The following is an 18,152-nucleotide window of genomic DNA, read 5'->3' on the forward strand; positions in this document are numbered from 1 at the left end:
ATTTGTCGTACAGAATATTTGAAATGATGCCTGTTTCTAGCAAACTCCTAATCAGTCTTAAGCAATGAGCAGAGATGTGACTTTTCCAAGCAACAGAAAAAGTTCATCTAATACATTTAAAGTGATCGTCAACCTTTTTTTGAGGTTTGAAAGATTTTGTGTGGCACTTGTTGAAAAGATTTTATAGACTCATAGATGGTAGAGAAATTTATACTGTAAGAATTTTGCTGCAATTCAAAAAATGATCTAAAAAATGACAAGAAGGTGCCACATCTGTAAGTAATAAAGCCATTCATTTTGATTAGCAGCAAATGCAGCTCGGTAAGACAATTAAAAACTGAAATTTTCAAATCAAGCCCTGTCTGTGCCTAGCTCAGGACAGATCAGTAAAAACAATCACTTATAAACTGCCATGTGTGCCAAAAGAAAAGCTGCAGTGAGACAACTACACAGACTTCAGTCTTCAGGCAACGTTTGACTTTGGAAAAGAACAGTTTCCATTTTCAGAGCACTTCAAACAATAACTGCCCTCAGGATCTGCCACAGGCATTTAGTCTTCCCTTCCTCCAGCTCTCAACACTGAAATCTGCAAACAAACAAAATTTCACCTTGAAAAAACATGATCCAGGACACAAAGTCAAATAATAAACTTCACTCTTTTCTATGCATCCATCCATTTATATTCTATAGCCCAGGTCACATGGGGCTGCAGCCCATCGCAGCATGTAGAGAGGAGGAGGCATACACAGGGGTTCAAAAGCAAGGAGGTCTACTTCCCTTGCTTATAAATTTGCCAATTTTAAAAAAGTCTCAAGTCTAAAATAAACTATAAAGGAAGGTTATTACAACTATATTACAGCTGTTTTTGTTACTCCAGCCATCATTGCTATCGGTTATCATAACGCTGTACTCACCGATGTAATTACTGAGATCTGTCTGAGTTCAGTCACTCAGTCTTACAGCAATAAAAATAAAACCCAAGTTGCAATAAACTGTAGTTTCCTTTAAGGCTACAGGTGACCTTTAAAAGGTAAATGGTAAATGGACTGCATTTTCACAGCGCCTTACTTGTCTTCCAACCACTCAAAGCGCTTTACACCACATGCCAACATTTACCTATTCACACACACATCCACACACTGATGGCAGAGGCTGCCATGCAAGGTGCCAACCTGCTCATCAGGAGTTCTAATGCTCATTCACACACACACACACTCACACACACTCACATACCGATGGCGCAGCCTGCGGGAGCAATTTGGAGTTCAGTATGTTGCCCAAGGACACTTCGACATGCAGACTGGAGGAGCCGGGGATCAAACCGATTAATGGACGACCTGCTCTACCCCCCGACACATAAACACATAAACTTACATTGAGAAATTAATTTTCATTATTCACTTGTTGTATTATTATTATTATTATTGTTATTATTATTATCATTATTATTATTATTATTATTATTATTATTATTTTGTTATTATTGTTATTATTGTTATTATTGTTATTATTATTCTATAGTCAAGGTGTAATTAACATGGTCATCCAATGTTATATTTGACAGAAAGGTTTTGGATAAACAAGCTGAAGTTTATTATCCTGTGTGTGCCTTTGTTGTTAATTACTTGGAATAAGAGGATACAAAACGTTAATACTAATAATATAATATGACAATCTTTTCTTTTGTTCAATCTGCACATTTCTAGGTTCATAGTTTGCACATGTCTCAGTTCATGTGCATAATATTTACATTAACGCATGTATCTATAGTTTCCATGTGGAGCCTCAGTGACTACTAAGAATTTCAAGCCGTTTACCTCAAATAATCTACTGACCTGCAAACAAGCTACAGTTGCTATGGAAACATACGTGTAAAGATAGACAGTCTTACCCTGGCAGGCATCGTTCAAACTTCCTCACCAACTGACCTTTAAACATGTCCTTCTTATTTATGATTGGCTGAAAAGACATGAGGTCTTACGTTGTCTTACACACAGAGACGCACCAACTCCAAAACACCTGAGTGGAATACGCTCAAAGATATATTTTATTGTTATACATTATTAATTATTACAGGGTTATTATAATAGTTTGAAAAATGTTCTACACCTGTGCCAATACGAAACTCAAATGTCTGTGCCAATACCACAATTATAGTAAAATTACACTGATCTACGATCTATGATTTTTTTCTGTTTGACTAAATGAGACAAAAATTGCCAAATGTAACAGTGTTTAAATTTTGTTTCAATACAAAGCAGCCATTGGAGAACTTAACCTGAATAAAATATTGTCTAAAATGAAGAAATGAAGAAACATCTAATTAAAGAGTCTAAACTCCTCCCAGCATTCAATGACAACTTTCAATATTTGACAATTTCAGACATTCAGTGCTACGAACATATTCAATTCCCAGCCCTAATCTAAATAAGGGACCATTTTTTCAACCTCTTCACTTCAGGGTTTGTCAAAAACCTCAAGAGCTGGAGGCAAAGGCTGCTTTTCTGCAGGGGAGGAAGAAGAAGAAGAAGGAGATGAAGAAGAAGAGAAGGAGGAGGAGGTGATGGGTAGACTGAGCATGCTCGGTAGTGCCGCGGGCTGAGAATGGAGCTCAGCTGACCTTGAGGGTGTCATATCGATCGATCAACACTGAAGAGCTGTGTATGTATGAGAGAGAGAGACAGCGAGAGAGGAGGCGTGCAACTTCACCAAACAAGGAGAAAACTGAAACCTGCACTAATGATGAATCATTGATAAGTGGACAAGGACTTTCTTCTTCCGTCTCTCTTTTTCTTGGCTTTTCTTTTCCTCTTATACTTGCTCTGTCTCTGTTTTTTTTTAAATTCTTCCAACTGTCTCCTTCTTTCTCCATTTTTATTCTCCTCTTTGCTTTCTTTCAATCTGTCTCTCTCCGTCACTTCCTTGCTGGCTTTCTCTCTCTCTCTCTCTGCTTTTCTCACTCTCACTTCTTGTCAAATGTCAATTTTAGCATCCGCTCTCTCTTCCTCTCCGTCTGTCTCCCACTTCTTCCACTTCACATTTACCATTTCACTTTCAATCACTCGTCTTTTTTTTTTTTTCTCTGTCTTGACATTTCTGTCTTGTTCCTGCATCAGAACTCAGGTCTATGTTGATACTTCCTTCCCTACAGGTGCTTCGAGGGCTTGAACACATATAGATGCTGCTTACGTCCTTCCTTCTCTGCCTGCGCTGTCTGATGTGTTTTCCCTTTCAGCAGTCTGCAGTCAGTCTGGGAGTCCAACAGGCCTATTGAAGCCAACATGCTATTTTTTATCTCCATCTCGTAGAGGTCTACATCTCTGGGTTTTCATTTTAGCAGCCAACAACATTTGCACACATTTTTTGTTTGTAAATGTGTACTTTTATCTTCTTGATTTCAATGAGCCCTCCTGAATGGATAAGTAAAGCTTAACTATCATCATGCAATGCTGATCTTCACTAACCGCCACAACCGATGTTAATGTTTGTCTGTTCATTTTAAATAACAACTTCTGGTGAAATTTAGCCCTATATTTAAAATTGATAAAAATGACTGTGTGATGTGAGAGTGGTCGCTCATGTTATCGAATTCAGAGGGAATCATCACATGACACTGCAGGTCCCTCTCAGCATTTTAACGTCTTTCAGCTAATTGTTTTGGTTTTCCTGCCCCCGCTCTAAAACACCACTGTACCTTACCCACTCAGCACCAAACGGCAGACAGACACAGTTAGCAGCTAGCTGGTGAACAAAGTGAAGCATTTAGCAGCTAAAGAGGCAGATATTTTTCTCAGGAATTGGTGGAGACCAAACACAGAACTAAAAGGGGAGTGAATATTGAACTTACATTCATTAGGTTTGACGGAAACACAACTCCAAATGATGCTAATGTTGCTCTGGCTAACATGTTTGCCATATCAACTTTAACAGGTGGCCAAAAAAATCTAGTAATACAGGTTTATAAAACCAGAAAGACAGACAAGATAGTGTTTCAGTTTGTGAAAGTTAATTGTAACATTTTGGTCGCCTAAAAAAGTCTTGTTCAGCATTTGGTTGTACTAAAAGACCCTCTAAGGAGTCGGATATTCAGTTTTTCCGATAAGTACATTTTGTTTTAATGGTTTTAGGCCCGTTTTTCACTAACAAGAATTAGCATTAGCATTATCACAGTTAACCATAGACCGTAAATGCACCGTGCTAGGGTCAGCTCCACCCTCTTGTCCAAATATAGACACTTCTGGCTCCAAAACTCAAAGATGGCGACAGTCAAATCCGAGATGGTGACAGTCAAATCGCTAAACTCAAGGCTTCAGAATGACAGTCCGCAAACCAATGAATGACGTCACAATGACTACATACATGTTTTTTTTTTTACAGTCTAAAATCTCTACACTTCCACTATATGGTAAATTTTGTATTCAACGCAGTTTCCTTGCTCCCATGTACCAAAATAAACTCAACAACACACATACCTATATACACTATATAAAATAGCCATCCAGTCTGGGTCAAGAACCAATAAGGAGATTGTGAAAAGGAACCTGTACCAAATGTTGCACATGTGTTATTGATGAGAGAGCAGCAGAATAATGCAGCCACTATAAATAATGCAAACTTGTAAACCAGCTACAGCTTTTTCACTCGCTATCAGAAAGAGACAGGGAGCAATTCACCCAGAGTCAGTGAGGCGGGTGGTGCTTTTCTGATGCACACCTGTTCAATAGGGTGCAAGGCCTGACTCGCTCTCTTCACACATTCTGATCACAAGTTCATTATTGTCAGCACTGACTTACAGTGTGCCTGTTTGTGTGCGTCTGTGTGCATGTGTGTATGATTTAGGAAACCATGTTGCCATGACATAGTGCTATTTGTTTTAGTTTAGCGCTGGTAGTGTGCCGCCATCTGCGGTTATATTTCTCTTGTTGATATGAACTTTGGTCATTGGTCCGGTATAGGAAATATGCAGAGGTTCCAAACAAACAGTGGTTATGTGGGCTGCTGTGGATTACTCACAGCTCTCTGTCTGACTCTGCTGTATATACTTAACACCACTATCGCTCTATCTCTCTCTCTCTCTGACACACACACACACTCCACACACTCACCCCAATGTCAACATGCTGCAGGGCACATACATCTGGATGTATCTGGAGCATAAGGACGGGACCGAATGGGGAGAGGAAGTAGACAGTGGAAAGAGAGAAGGATGAAGACTCAAGGGGAACAATCAAAAGGGCAAAACCGTAATGTGACCTAACATCCTACACACAAATGGATACACATGCAAAAATGCTTAGACGTATAAGAAAACACACACACACACGCACACACGCAAATACAGATATGTAGGGGATGTAAAGAGGCATTAGAGATCATTTCATTTACGGAAACCTCATTCACCTCTCCTGGAGAAAGAGGAAACCACACACAAGACCATAAATGCACACACATACACACACACACACACACACACACACACACACACACACACACACACACACACACACACACACACAATGTATATACTAGCTGCTCCATCCGTCTTGCACCCCTCCTCTCTGGGGGCCATAAATCAATCACTGCCAAAATACTGCACTTCAATTGTCCAACCTAGGATCTCAAACACATAAAAGCACACACACACACACACACGCACGCACACACACACACACACACACGCACACACACACACACACACACACACACAGTAACAGACACGTTGTGCGTCTGTTTCTACATTTGCATTTTTTGGTGTAGTTTGGTGATTTACATGTCAAATGTGAGCCTTCTCTGCAACAAATGCAAATAGTTATTTCCTGGATGACTCTATATTTAAACAGCACAATTACTTCTTCAGAACATTGAATTCTTGTGTTGCTTATTATGAATGCATTATGCTTCTCTTTCAACCAAACTAAGTAAACCAAACAGAAAGCACAGAAAACTGGTCCAACACCCAGCTTACGTACTGTATTTTGGGGATTTCACTCAGCTAAATCAACTCAACTTGAATTACTTTTACAGCAAAAAGGTGTGCTTGCTGCACACTGAATATATCCATATTTAACCACCGTTATGGTGTGTATAAGAAGGAGGACTGATGTAAGTGTAGTTCAGTGGTTATTGTTAGTTCACAAAGAAAATATCAGTCAAGCGTCAAAATGAGCAAAACAGAGACAAACCAGTTCTAGTGAGTCAGTATGACAAATACTACAATAGATTAGTTACACTTGTAGCCATTGCAGAAGTGTGTGGCAAAAAAATGATGAATGGTCAATATCTCTCTGTGTGGGTGTGTGCTTGTGTGTGTGTGTAAGTGCAGGCTTCAACAATGGCTACCACTGCAGTTTTACATCAGCGTAACAAAGACTACAGTTTAGTCAACATGCATGTTATTCACCAGCAGCGCCGAGACCCAGTGACCCTTCATCAAACAGCAGCTGTTTCCACCTGAACAGGATGGATTCATGGATACGTGATGGTTTCATGTTTGTAGACAGCGTACAAGCATGAGACCAGCGACACAAAATCAAACATGAGACAAGAATTTTAGAGTCCTACTCCCTTTAATTAATTCAGTCATCACAGCTAAGCTGTCCTGGAGTCTCCTTTCTCTGTGGACCTTCTCTGCAACAAATGCAAATAGTTATTTCCTGGAACGACTCTATATTTAAAAAGCTGAAATAACCACAACAAGAAATAATGCCAAATATATCGGTATAGGTTTTTTTTATGTCTGTCTGCAAGCTAGAACCTCACCAGAATAGGTATGTATTTTCCCTCAATTTTTTACTGTACAAGTTTAACCAAGTCTCCCACAAGGGAGAACAAAGGTGATGGGCATAACATTTTAAATGTAAGTAAGCTGTAGTGTATTGCTAATTTACTTAAAGGTCCACTCTTTATACCATTTATCATCAGTTTATTGATATGTACCCTCAAAAGGTTAGACTTATAGACTGAAAATAATCATGATGTGTTTTATAAAAACAAGCTTGTTCAGTGATTTTTAAAGCTTTATTTTTGGGGGCGAGGAGCAACAAAAGGTCCCATTGGGAACAGAAGGATGCACCTCAACCATTATGCTACTGTTTAACAGGTAAACATTGATAACTTAGTTGATTAAGTTGTCATCTGTTAGTCCTTTTATTAAAAGACCTGTCATTTTGATAATGACAGAAAGTTTCTTCTATTCCTTTTATTTTGGTCTTTTGTGGCAACTCTTTTGTTAATGTATCCATGAACCATCCATGTTACACTCTGACTTCCCAAATCCTTCATGTTAAAATCCACAAACAGCAAATTATCATTATTTCTTTACATTCCTCCTCCCACACAGGGTGGACACCACCGATGCAGATCATGATCAGGAGTCTTACCTTTGATGCCAAACTTAGAGTTTCCTCCAAACTTGAGAATAACCAACATCAAGAGGAAACCGGTGAACGCTACAGCGGCGATGCCCACCACCACGTACACCTGCACAATGAGAATGCGAGAGTTACAACCCACCTACACTGAAGAGACAAGCCCAGGTAAACACACACAGACAGCCACACAAAGCCGAATGTCACAGGTTGTGTTTGATATCACTGTGCAAGAAAGGCAGATTCTCTAAAGTACCTCTGTATCTCAGAGGTTCATTGTGTTGGGCTCCTTCAATTCCTTCTAACATTAAGAAATTAGATCTGGCTATGGTGTTTCTTGAAAAGTAACACAACTAACTGAAAAAAACAGACAGAAACAGTCAACAACTGACAGGCCATCAGCAAAGAAACAGAGATGGAGGAAAACAGTGAGACGTGACTTACAGCGACTCTGTCCTCAGGTGGGTCAACAGGGGGACCCTCTGTTGATGCAAGAAAGAGAAGGAGGGATAAATAAAACAAAAGAGCAAAAGATCCACTCAAGAAATATTTTTTGAGCGAGTGATCGAGAGAGTTGTACTACATGTGATAATAACATACTTTTTAAAAAATTTCTTGAGTAAAAATACATAATTATGTGATTTAATGGCTTTTGGCTTCAGTTGGTTCAAAGTGTCTTTTGCATTGTGATGTTTGTGATTGAGAGTGAGCAAATAAAGAGGCAGTACCTGTGGTTAGGTCTGCAGGAGAGAGGACGCCATGGAGAAAGAGACAAAAGAGAATAATTAGATTCTAAACATAATAAACGTGTTTCAATTGCAATTTTTTTGACATGCACTTTCAAAATAATGTTGTCAATCATGCCTGTTCTCTGAGCTTGTTTCAAAAACATTACACAAACACAATACACAAACCAACAGACAACATATTTTTAACATGCAAAATATCAGGGAAAAATATATAAAAATATATATAATAACAAAAAATAAAAACAACATCAGGACCACAGTGTGGAAAAAGAAAGATCAACATCAAGCCTAATCCCTAACTGCAAGGATGTGTAGGTGTGTAACGCACCCTCAGCAACTTGTGAAGAAGAAAGAGAAAGAGAAAGATTTCTAAAATGTAATTTGTGCAATTTGATGGAGACGAAAAATGATGAAATGTTAAACAGAAAAAACATTTATCCAAAAACACTCATATGAATTTAAACCTGGTTTGTTAGATTTAACAAAGCATTTTTACATTTGATTAAAAAAAACATGTACGTATATAAAAAAAACAGGTATAGATATCTATTTCACTTACCATAATAGTAAGGCTCTCTCTCAGTTCCTGCACATCAGAACAACAAAAGATTATATTTGATCAAATGTTCACTTTGATAGAACATTTCATGGACAGCATCCACACAATGGATTAAAGCTCCCAAAACTTTATTAAATTTTTTTTTTTAATATTAAAAATCCTTCTTTTTCTCTTTTTTCTCTCAAGTTGCAGAGGATGGGTTGTATCAGAAATATATATTTAACATGTTGGCCATGAATGAAAACCCAATTGAGTAGGAATGCTGCTTTTTATAAGTCCAATAGAGCTGCAGGGGCTTTAATCCAGTTGGAAGATACTTATCCTGCACACGACCACATTTCTGCATATTCATAAAATATGTCACGCACATGTAGTATATCTCACATGTAATCTGTATATTCTCTCTCTTTATGAAATTATTTACACAACACACATAGCCATACCTAAACATAATATAACATGCACAAATCTGCCAGATTCTGTGTTCAATCAAATTAGAAATAATAACACCAGCTCCTCCCTCATATGCAGTGACTACCAGTAATTGCAGACACCAATCAGCATCTTGCCAGTATGGTATCCCTTTTTTTCAACAACATTACTCAGACTACAAAAGATATATAAACACAGCTTGCGTTCATACTCAAGCTGAGAGGATGGTGCTTTAAAAGTTTAAAAAGGGACACTTTTTTTTAGACAACAGTCAAAAGTATACCACATTTACTAAAACAAAATGTGTGGCAGACAGCTTATTCACAATCATGGAATAAACATTTGTGGCCACAAAGAAAGAGAATAGCATGAAAGACTCAACAGGATGTAAAAGTGATGATTATTTGAGCTTGCAACTCAATCATACCACACCTACATCATTTCTGGCCTGGAGAAACTGTTCTACCCGCCATGTACTCCATTTTAAGACATATTTGCTAGTTAGATCAATATACCAGTAAGGAACAAGAGTAAAGTTAAAGATAAAGCTTAATTTTACAACCATACAGTATTCTGTGCTGCACATCAGCGTAACAGCATGTTAGATACAGTATATTCTATCAATCATGATGATGTAAAAACATAAAATTGTAAAGTTTTACTCCTCACCATCCCAGGGTTTGCGCATGAAGTGGGCTTCCACCTTCTTTCGGTCTGATCCAAATTTGTTTTCAGCCACTAGTGTATACAGCCCATTGTTGAGGTGTGTGGGGCTGTCCAGCTGCAGGCAGCCATGGTACTCTCTCTCTGTGATGTCATGGATCCTAGTCATGATGTAGATCCCCTCCGTCACTGCATCATCATTCAGATACCATTTTAGTTGCGGCATTGGGTTTCCTGGAAAGGTTATGAAGACAATACTGTGTTATTCATTGGTTCACAGTTTTTAAATGATCAGTCACTGTTCTTTCTTTATGTCGTCATTGCTGTGGTTAATATATGCTGTGGCATGAACAGTACCACTAATGGACATTATGTGGATGCACTGCACATAACTGACTAACAAAAGGATGTGATTCCTTGCAGCAGATTTGGTACACTCTTACCTGCCACACTGAAGGGGATACACCAGTGGTGGTCTGGTATTGCATCACTCAGCTTAGTGATTTTGGGAGGAACTGAGTGTAGTGGAGAGAACAGAGGTGGTCAATGTACAAACAGAAAGCAGATAAAGCCAAAGGGCAGATCAGAGGTAAAAGTAGTGAAGCCTGAAAAGACACTGATTAAAAGAAGAGAGAAACAGTTGTTTTCTCCAACTCTGTTTTAAAGACTACACCACACTGACGAACACATTGACACATTAATCTATGTTGAAGTAGTGCTGTTTGCCAGAGGGTAAACGTACAAAGTATATTCAGCAGCAGTGAGGATTCCTTCTCTCCTACAATGTTCTCAGCTGTGCAGGTGATCTTGCTGTTGTGGTCCAGCGACGACAGGTTGGACAATCGCATCACCGAAATCTGACCTGATGTCTCAATCTGGGAGAGTGAACACATCCATATATCAGCATGAAGGTACGGTTATTTTTTTAACACAAACAAGAGATACTATTGCCTATCCTATTCTGGAGTTTGCATATATACTGAATGGTGACATATAGCTGAGCTCAGTTAGGATCAAGTGTCAGTGAATGAGTAAGAGCTTCAATGTTTATTTTCATTATCATATTCTGCTGATTATGTTCTCCATTAATGAGTGAAAATTAATACATTTATCATTTTCTCTGAGACCTAAATTCAGTATGATAAACAAAAAACCCCAAATAGTCACATTTTACATTTTACAATTTCATTTAGCAGATGCTTTTATCCAAAGCGATGTACATCTGAGAGAACATCATGATAAAGCTAAGTTCGAATCCGATAGGATGTAGGTGCCAACAGGCAGTGGCAATGCATAGAGTGCTTTTTTTCAGTCCATCAAGTGTGGAGGAACAGCTGTGTTTTTAGTCTTCTCTTAAAGATTGACAGGGACTTTGCGGATCGATCAGAGTTTGGTAGCTCGTTCCACCACAGAGAAACTACAGAAGAGAAAAGTCTGACACCTTTCATTGGCAGAACGTAGTGAGCGGGAGGGAGTGTAAACCTGAATGAGGGAGTGCAGGTAGGGGGGAGCTGTTTTAGTTGCTGTTTTGTAAGCAAGTGTCAGGGTTTTGAATTTGATGCGGGCAGCAACTGGGAGCCAGTGGAGGGATATGAACAGCTGGGTGACGTGCTGTTTTGGGATGGTTGAAGACGAGACACGCCGCTGTGTTCTGGATCATCTGCAGAGGTTTGTGGGGAGACCTGCCAGTAAGGAGTTGCAGTAATCAATGCCTGATATTATGAGAACCTGTGCCAGGAGTTGTGCTGCATGCTCAGACAGGTAGGGTCTGAAATTCCTGATGTTGTACAGGGAAAATCGACATGACCGAGCGATTGAGGCCACGTGAACTAAGGAGGATGACAAGGAGCTTGGTTTTAAAGAGGTTAAGTTGAAGTTGGCGTTCTTTCATCCATGCCGAGATGTCGGCAAGGCATGACGCAATCTGAGCTGAGACTGTGTGGTCTTCCAGTGGGAACGATAGGAAAAGCTGGATTTTAGACAAATCAACAACAAATCAACTAATCGACTAATATGTTTCAGTTCTAGCATGAAAGCATTACTAGCTAATTTTTTCAACAGTGTTCTCAAATAATGTGATACTCATAATCCTAAGATATTTGAGTTTGTGTTTCAGTGTGTGTGTGTGTGTGTGTGTGTGTGTGTGCGTGTGTGTGTGTGTGTGGCCTAACCACATAATTGGTGACCAATGCCATGTTCCAGATCAGCTCAGGTGAGGGCACTCCAGAGGTCGTACAAGACAGCTCCATGTTCTCCCCCTCCATTACCTTAACTTTGGATGGGCTCAACGTTGCCATGGGAACCTCTACATACAACCAGGGAGTGTGAAGGAGGAGAAGCGGATGAGGAAGAGGAAGGTTTAGAGATGGAGAAAGGAGGGGAGGGGTGAGGGGGAGAAGCAAAGTTAGGATTCATGGCTGACTCTTGTCTTTTCAGTTGAAACACAAGGCACGTAACAACCACGACAATAATAGTGGGAAAGCAGGCAAACACACACCCACTACCACAGAGTAAAAGAAAGACACACAAAGCTTGAATTCAATCCCCCCCCCTCTCTCTATCTCTCTCTCACTTTCATTTAAGCACACTCACCCCAATCAAACAGTCAGACAAAGAGACAGAGTTCAAACACAGTAATGGTTACACTGATTACTAGTGCATGTCTTCAGCAGCCCAAGTACTAAATTGATTGGACACAGTCTGAAGCCTCTGTCAAAGCAAAGACACTGGTGACTCTGTGTGTGTGTGTGCGTGTGTGTGTGTGTGTGTGTGTGTGTGTGTGTTTGTGTGTGTGTGTGTGTGTGTGTGTGTGTGTGTGTGTACAGTGCAGACCAGGAGGTGACCTGGGCATGACCAATCAGACTCAATCAGAGTCTTGCCACCCTTGTCCCCTGTCCAATAACATCCTTGGTGAAGACAGGAAAAAGAAGAGAGGAGATGAGAAGAAAAAGAAGACAAGAGAAGAGCAGAGAAACGAAGAGAAGCAAGAAGAAGAGAAAAGAGAAAGACGAGAAGAGAGGAGAAGAAATGGGTGTCGACAGCTACTGCAGATAAAACTGGACAGATTTCTTATCGAACCCCTCTCCTCTCCCCATCTTCTCCCCTCTTCTACCTCTTCTGTCCGTCGGCAGAATGCTTATCACCAGGGCAACCCACTTATCACTACGGCAACCCACTCAATCACCGTGAGACACACTAAAAAACAGTCATTTCAGTGGTGGCAGGCCAGCTGCCATATCAGAACCACATATCTTAACAGGCTCTCAGTAAATCAGCTTTCTACTGCCACTACAGCCATCTGCAGGTCAGGTTACTTACACACACACACACACACACACACACACACACACACACACACACACACACACACAGCTACACCCCAGGAAGCACAGGAATCAGAATAAAGCTAATGGGAACCTACATGGTTTTGATGTGAATGCAGTTGGCATGACTTGCTCCTGAACATGAATCAGTACATAGAAAAATTATTTCCATGTTCAATTATTTACGAGTGCAGCTTTGGTCGTCAAGCCATCCGTGACATTCTGTGATTGTAATCCTTTCGCTGCTCGCTGATGTGTTCGGAATCAACAAGTAGGGTCGGAAAGGAATATACCGTAATTAGCATGGCAGACCAGTCTGTGTCTGTGACAACACATGAGTCATTACGTGGAAAGATTTCACTATTATGTGCTTCAGCGTTTGGCTGAGTTACAGCCCACCTGCAGCCAGTTGTAAACATATGGAAAATACTGGCAGTCAAGTGTCTGCATAGGGTGAGCCGACAGCACAGTAGCGTCCTAATGCATAATATTCACTGCAAATATGAGGAAGCCAGACTCTGTTAAAAAAAATCTTGGTTTGGTTGAATATATTTACATTAAAGTCTCCCTCCAGTCTAAAATGTGTTTTTTTGTTTTGATTCCTGCACTTGGATGTTTGAGCTTCACTGTGCAGAATGATGTATGTGCCGTTTGACACTAGATTGGTATTTTCACATTCTTCTGCTGAAAGAAGAAAGTTTCTCTGTGCTCACCAAAATTCTGAGTATCCAAGAGAAAGGTTTATGACATCACTACTAGCTTGGTGGTCCAGTATTCAACTTACACAAGTGTGGTGTGGAAACTTGAAGTCTCGAGTGCACAAACGCTGAGAATCGACTTAACAATGAAGTAAGAAACATCTTGTATCCAGTGATTAACCTTTTGAAAGGAAAGATATTTGCTTATTCATATATTCTGATTTTTTCAGTGAGGGAGGTAATTTTTATATATTTGTATATGTCTTACAACATATCTGGAGAGGAGTTTTAAGTTCTGTTGACAAAACAATCCCAAAGGTCCACTTATCAGCTTTTCTCAAGCTTTCAGTCATATCACACCATCTTCATCAGCATAATATGCTCAGTTGTCTTTTTTTAATATGAAACCAAGATAAATCACAGTTACATACATTTTCCTTACATAAAGTTAGACATACAAACCAATAAACAAACAAATGCACACACACTATTACTGAGAATTTATCAATAAAATGTATTTTTGTTCTCTCTTAGAAATAATTATGCCATTATTTTCGATTTGTCTGTAATGTACTTGCATTACAGTTAATTAACCCAAACTACAAAGAATCTATTATGTTATACATTCAATCCAAAGGCCAATACAAATATAATTAAACTACTTATACAGATTGATTAAATTAAACTTCATAGGTAACATAAATATATCCCATATTCCTTTAAAATTCTTCCTTTTCTTGCTTCTTGATAACACTATCTCATTCAGTATGTTGTTGCTCTAATTAATTAATAAAACCAGCTTTTAGATGATGGCTCATTTGATGATTGCTACAAGGCCCACACATAATATATTTTCCTGTATTTGATTCAATCCAGGTACATTAGAGAGATCAGTTGTCACTGAGAAGAGCAGTTATTGAGTAGATATTGTTTTGTCAGGCCACTATTTCCAATAACACTGAACCTGCTTAACGTTGAGTCAGCACAGACGAGAACTCCTAAAAGTGCTGTGGATGACATCATAACAGCTCCTGCGTTCGCGTATCAATAGACCTATCTAGTTGTGACCATGTGATACAGTTGAAAGCTCCAGAAAAACACAGTAAGTGGACATTGACTTGTGGTCATTCTTTCAAACTGCTATTCTGAAGGTCAAACTTATTCTTTGTTGCTTTTTTCTATAATTGCTCAATTTATGTAACAATTTCCAGGAGAGATACAAATTAGTGACAAATTAAAGAAAAGAAACCATCATAAGTGTCTCAATAAAGTAATGAGCCACCAAACGCCTCCAGAAGGGCTTCAATGCTTCATGTCATAAATTCTCTCTGACATAGAAAGTCTGTAACTCTACTGGACTCATGAACACGTCCAAAAAATATTCACTCATTTGGTGTTTTGATGATGGCATTAAAGAGTCATGTCTAACATATCAGTCCAAAATCTCCCAAAAGGAGTTCAAGTGGGTTTTGATCTGGTGACAGTGAAGGCTGCTCTGTCATTTTCATCAAACCATTCAAAGACTTTTAGACCCCTCAGGCCCTGAATAGAAACATTTGTTCTGTTGATCATCATTTATTCAGGTTTTTTAAAAAATTTATCACCTGTACGCTGCCTTCACTAACAAAACAAATTAATATGACTTAACGTGTCTTTTTTCAGCCTCCATATGGCTTCATGCTAAGATGGAGGAGTTTTAAATGGTTAAGAGGTAAGAATTGGAAATAATGCACTTGTACCATGTCAATGTTGTATTTTATTTCATTTTGTTTGGGGGCTTGTTTGATCATTTGTTTCAGACTTTTAGACTTAATTTATTCTTATTTAGGATTTTTAAAAAAAATCATGAAAATAAAACTTAATTGTTCATAATTTTCACTCCTTTGAGGGACTATGATTAGCATCTTATTTGTGTTTTTTTCTCTATTATTCCTCTTACTTAACCAGAGGCATTTTCGGAGCTGTCAATGTCACAAAGGGACTTTGTTTCCTGCAAACAATGATTTTTACCGGATGAGTAAACTTCACCATAACAAACCCTGAAGAATGAGAGTGTGAAGAATACATTACATTAGCACTAAGTATATACCAGTCGCTGACACTCCTTGAAGCCCCTTTGGCAAATCCAGTTTTCCTTCATTCACTAGGTGCATGTACTAGATTTAGATTAGATTAGATTTTATTTCGAACATGTTGCTGTGAATGGGCTGTGAATTATGAGCACGGCATCAGGGATATGCCCCGGTGATATGGCGCTGAATAGCTGCTCACAGCTCATATTTAAAAGAAAAACATCCGCTGCTCTCTGGATTGAAACCCCGGCACAATACGCCACAGCATACTTCAGCGTCAGTGTCGGAGGTGTCGTTGTTGTCAGCCCTTGTTATAGGCCACAATAGGCACCTCCATATCGGTGTTTAGAGAGGCGCTCACATTTATTATGTAACGCTCCAGCCTTTCCATCTGTGGTGAGTTCTGATGTGAGGCAGAAGCATTCGAGAGAGGGAGAAAGGAGATCCTTTGACGAAATACACAACGGGAGAGAAGGAAATGTGCTGGCGAGTCACACGACACAGAATCCTCCACATTGTTCTTATGTTCAAGCAAAGTGAAAATGCATTAAAAAAGAGGCATTCACAAAATGATTCAGCAGTGGAACAGGGAGAAGAAAGAGAGGCTTTGAAATCTAGAGTCTGTTATAGATTATTGATTTCCTGCCTAAAATTACAGTCAGACAGGTTGTCAGCTGGCCTGCTCTGACTCTGACATCAGATCACTTGTAGGTATCTGTGGTTTTCTGTAAATCCAACAAAACATGCTGTGTCTGTATCCGTCACTCTTCTACTGTTTTTTATCTAAGAAAGAGTGCCACTTTTCAGTTATTGTGTTTAGTTTTCGCAAAAACCTTTAACATATTTTTCCCTCTTGATTTATTTCATTAGTTATTTCAGTCTGATCAGCTGAATCTAATGTCAGATAAGAACGTCGACACTGGATGATTTTGTAAAACCCCAGATTACGTACACTGATAACGTTTTTTTTTTTTACGTCTAGTGGCTAGTTTCTAAAATTTGATCTTTCTACAATATCTGGGCATGGTAACTACACTACACTCAAGTTTGTGGAAATATTGCAATTATGGCAAATAAATTAAGCTATTGTTAAGGTTAGGCAACTAAAAAACATTAGTTACAGTTATGGAAACATCACAGTTATTAAAAAGGTGAACGTTAACTGCAAGTCTGTGATGGGACGTAAACTTTGGTCTCCTGCATGAAAGTCGAACATGTTACACTCCAATCCATCACTTTGCCTTCCACCTCTTTAGATAAAGGACACACTACCTCTTGCACTGGCGCTGGATGTTGTCATTGGATGTTCAGTAAATCCTACATGAACTAGGAAATGGTTCCACCAGGCTGGTTGAGCTTCTTATCATTCATATCATATGATGGACCAGTGGCAAAAGAGAAACTGTAAGGGTTTGTTTGGTATCTTTACACAACTTTTCTTCATCATTTAAAATTTCCTAGCAATTGCTTTCTTCTCTTTCACTTTAAAGATGATTTACTGAATTGTTTTGACCAGTTTATTAAGCAGTTATCCATTTTAAGCCATCTTGAATCCTTCCGTTAACAGATGACAGTAACATGGCCTAAAAAGGAATTCAAACGAGCCAAAGGTAGGTGGGATAGCACTAAACATCACTATCATTACTTTTAAAAGAGTTAACAACCTCGTAAAACATCAAGGTTGCAAGACACTATCCTACTCTATTTCTTTCCATCTACATTGTGCTGTTTTTTTGTGACTTCTGTGTTAATATTAAGTTTAGTTTTCCAGTTTTTATGTCTTGCTGTTGTTGCTGGTCTCCCTGTCTGACTACAGCAAATTCACACATATGAATAGCATCTCCAGCCCACAGACACAGGAGCCATCTGGCCTTCTTTGGTTGGTCTGTACTGCCATTTACTACGTGCCTCATCTGTTTTTCACACACATATATATATATATATATATATATATGTAACTGTTAAGAACACAAAGGAAGGAAGAGAGAGAAGCAGAAAGTTTGGCACACAGTCAAATATGTAAATACACTATACACGAAACTCCTTGATAAAGCCAAGAAGAAGTTGCCCACCAAGCCTGGTAGACAGACATCCAGCCACACAAACGTACAGACAGACAAATGGATAGAGACGGATGAAGACAGAGTGCACCAGCGCTGTGATGTGACCAGCAGAGGTCTGGTAATCCATCTGCTGTCATTTCCACTGCACATGGAAAAAAGCACCTTAGCTCAGGACAGCTGGTTTCAATTATCAGCATTTTAGCATTTTGAGCATTCAGCATATACT

The 18,152-nt window shown here is 39.1% G+C and overlaps 1 protein-coding gene across 1 annotated transcript in view; it reads right to left on the reverse strand.

Annotated features, from left to right (window-relative positions):
* ntrk2a (neurotrophic tyrosine kinase, receptor, type 2a) overlaps nucleotides 1-18,152 on the reverse strand; it is an 89,583-nt gene that overhangs the window by 61,173 nt on the left and 10,258 nt on the right. Inside the window, exons 6-13 of the mRNA XM_044373450.1 lie at nucleotides 11,942-12,075; nucleotides 10,513-10,645; nucleotides 10,214-10,285; nucleotides 9,777-10,004; nucleotides 8,676-8,702; nucleotides 8,096-8,107; nucleotides 7,812-7,849; nucleotides 7,380-7,479 (exon numbers count right to left, since the gene is read on the reverse strand). Coding sequence (XP_044229385.1) covers nucleotides 7,380-7,479; nucleotides 7,812-7,849; nucleotides 8,096-8,107; nucleotides 8,676-8,702; nucleotides 9,777-10,004; nucleotides 10,214-10,285; nucleotides 10,513-10,645; nucleotides 11,942-12,075 — 744 coding nt within the window. The remainder of the gene's footprint in view (nucleotides 1-7,379; nucleotides 7,480-7,811; nucleotides 7,850-8,095; nucleotides 8,108-8,675; nucleotides 8,703-9,776; nucleotides 10,005-10,213; nucleotides 10,286-10,512; nucleotides 10,646-11,941; nucleotides 12,076-18,152) is intronic.

This window comes from Thunnus albacares, chromosome 2, assembly GCF_914725855.1.
Source record: "Thunnus albacares chromosome 2, fThuAlb1.1, whole genome shotgun sequence".
Taxonomy (NCBI): Eukaryota; Metazoa; Chordata; class Actinopteri; order Scombriformes; family Scombridae; genus Thunnus; species Thunnus albacares.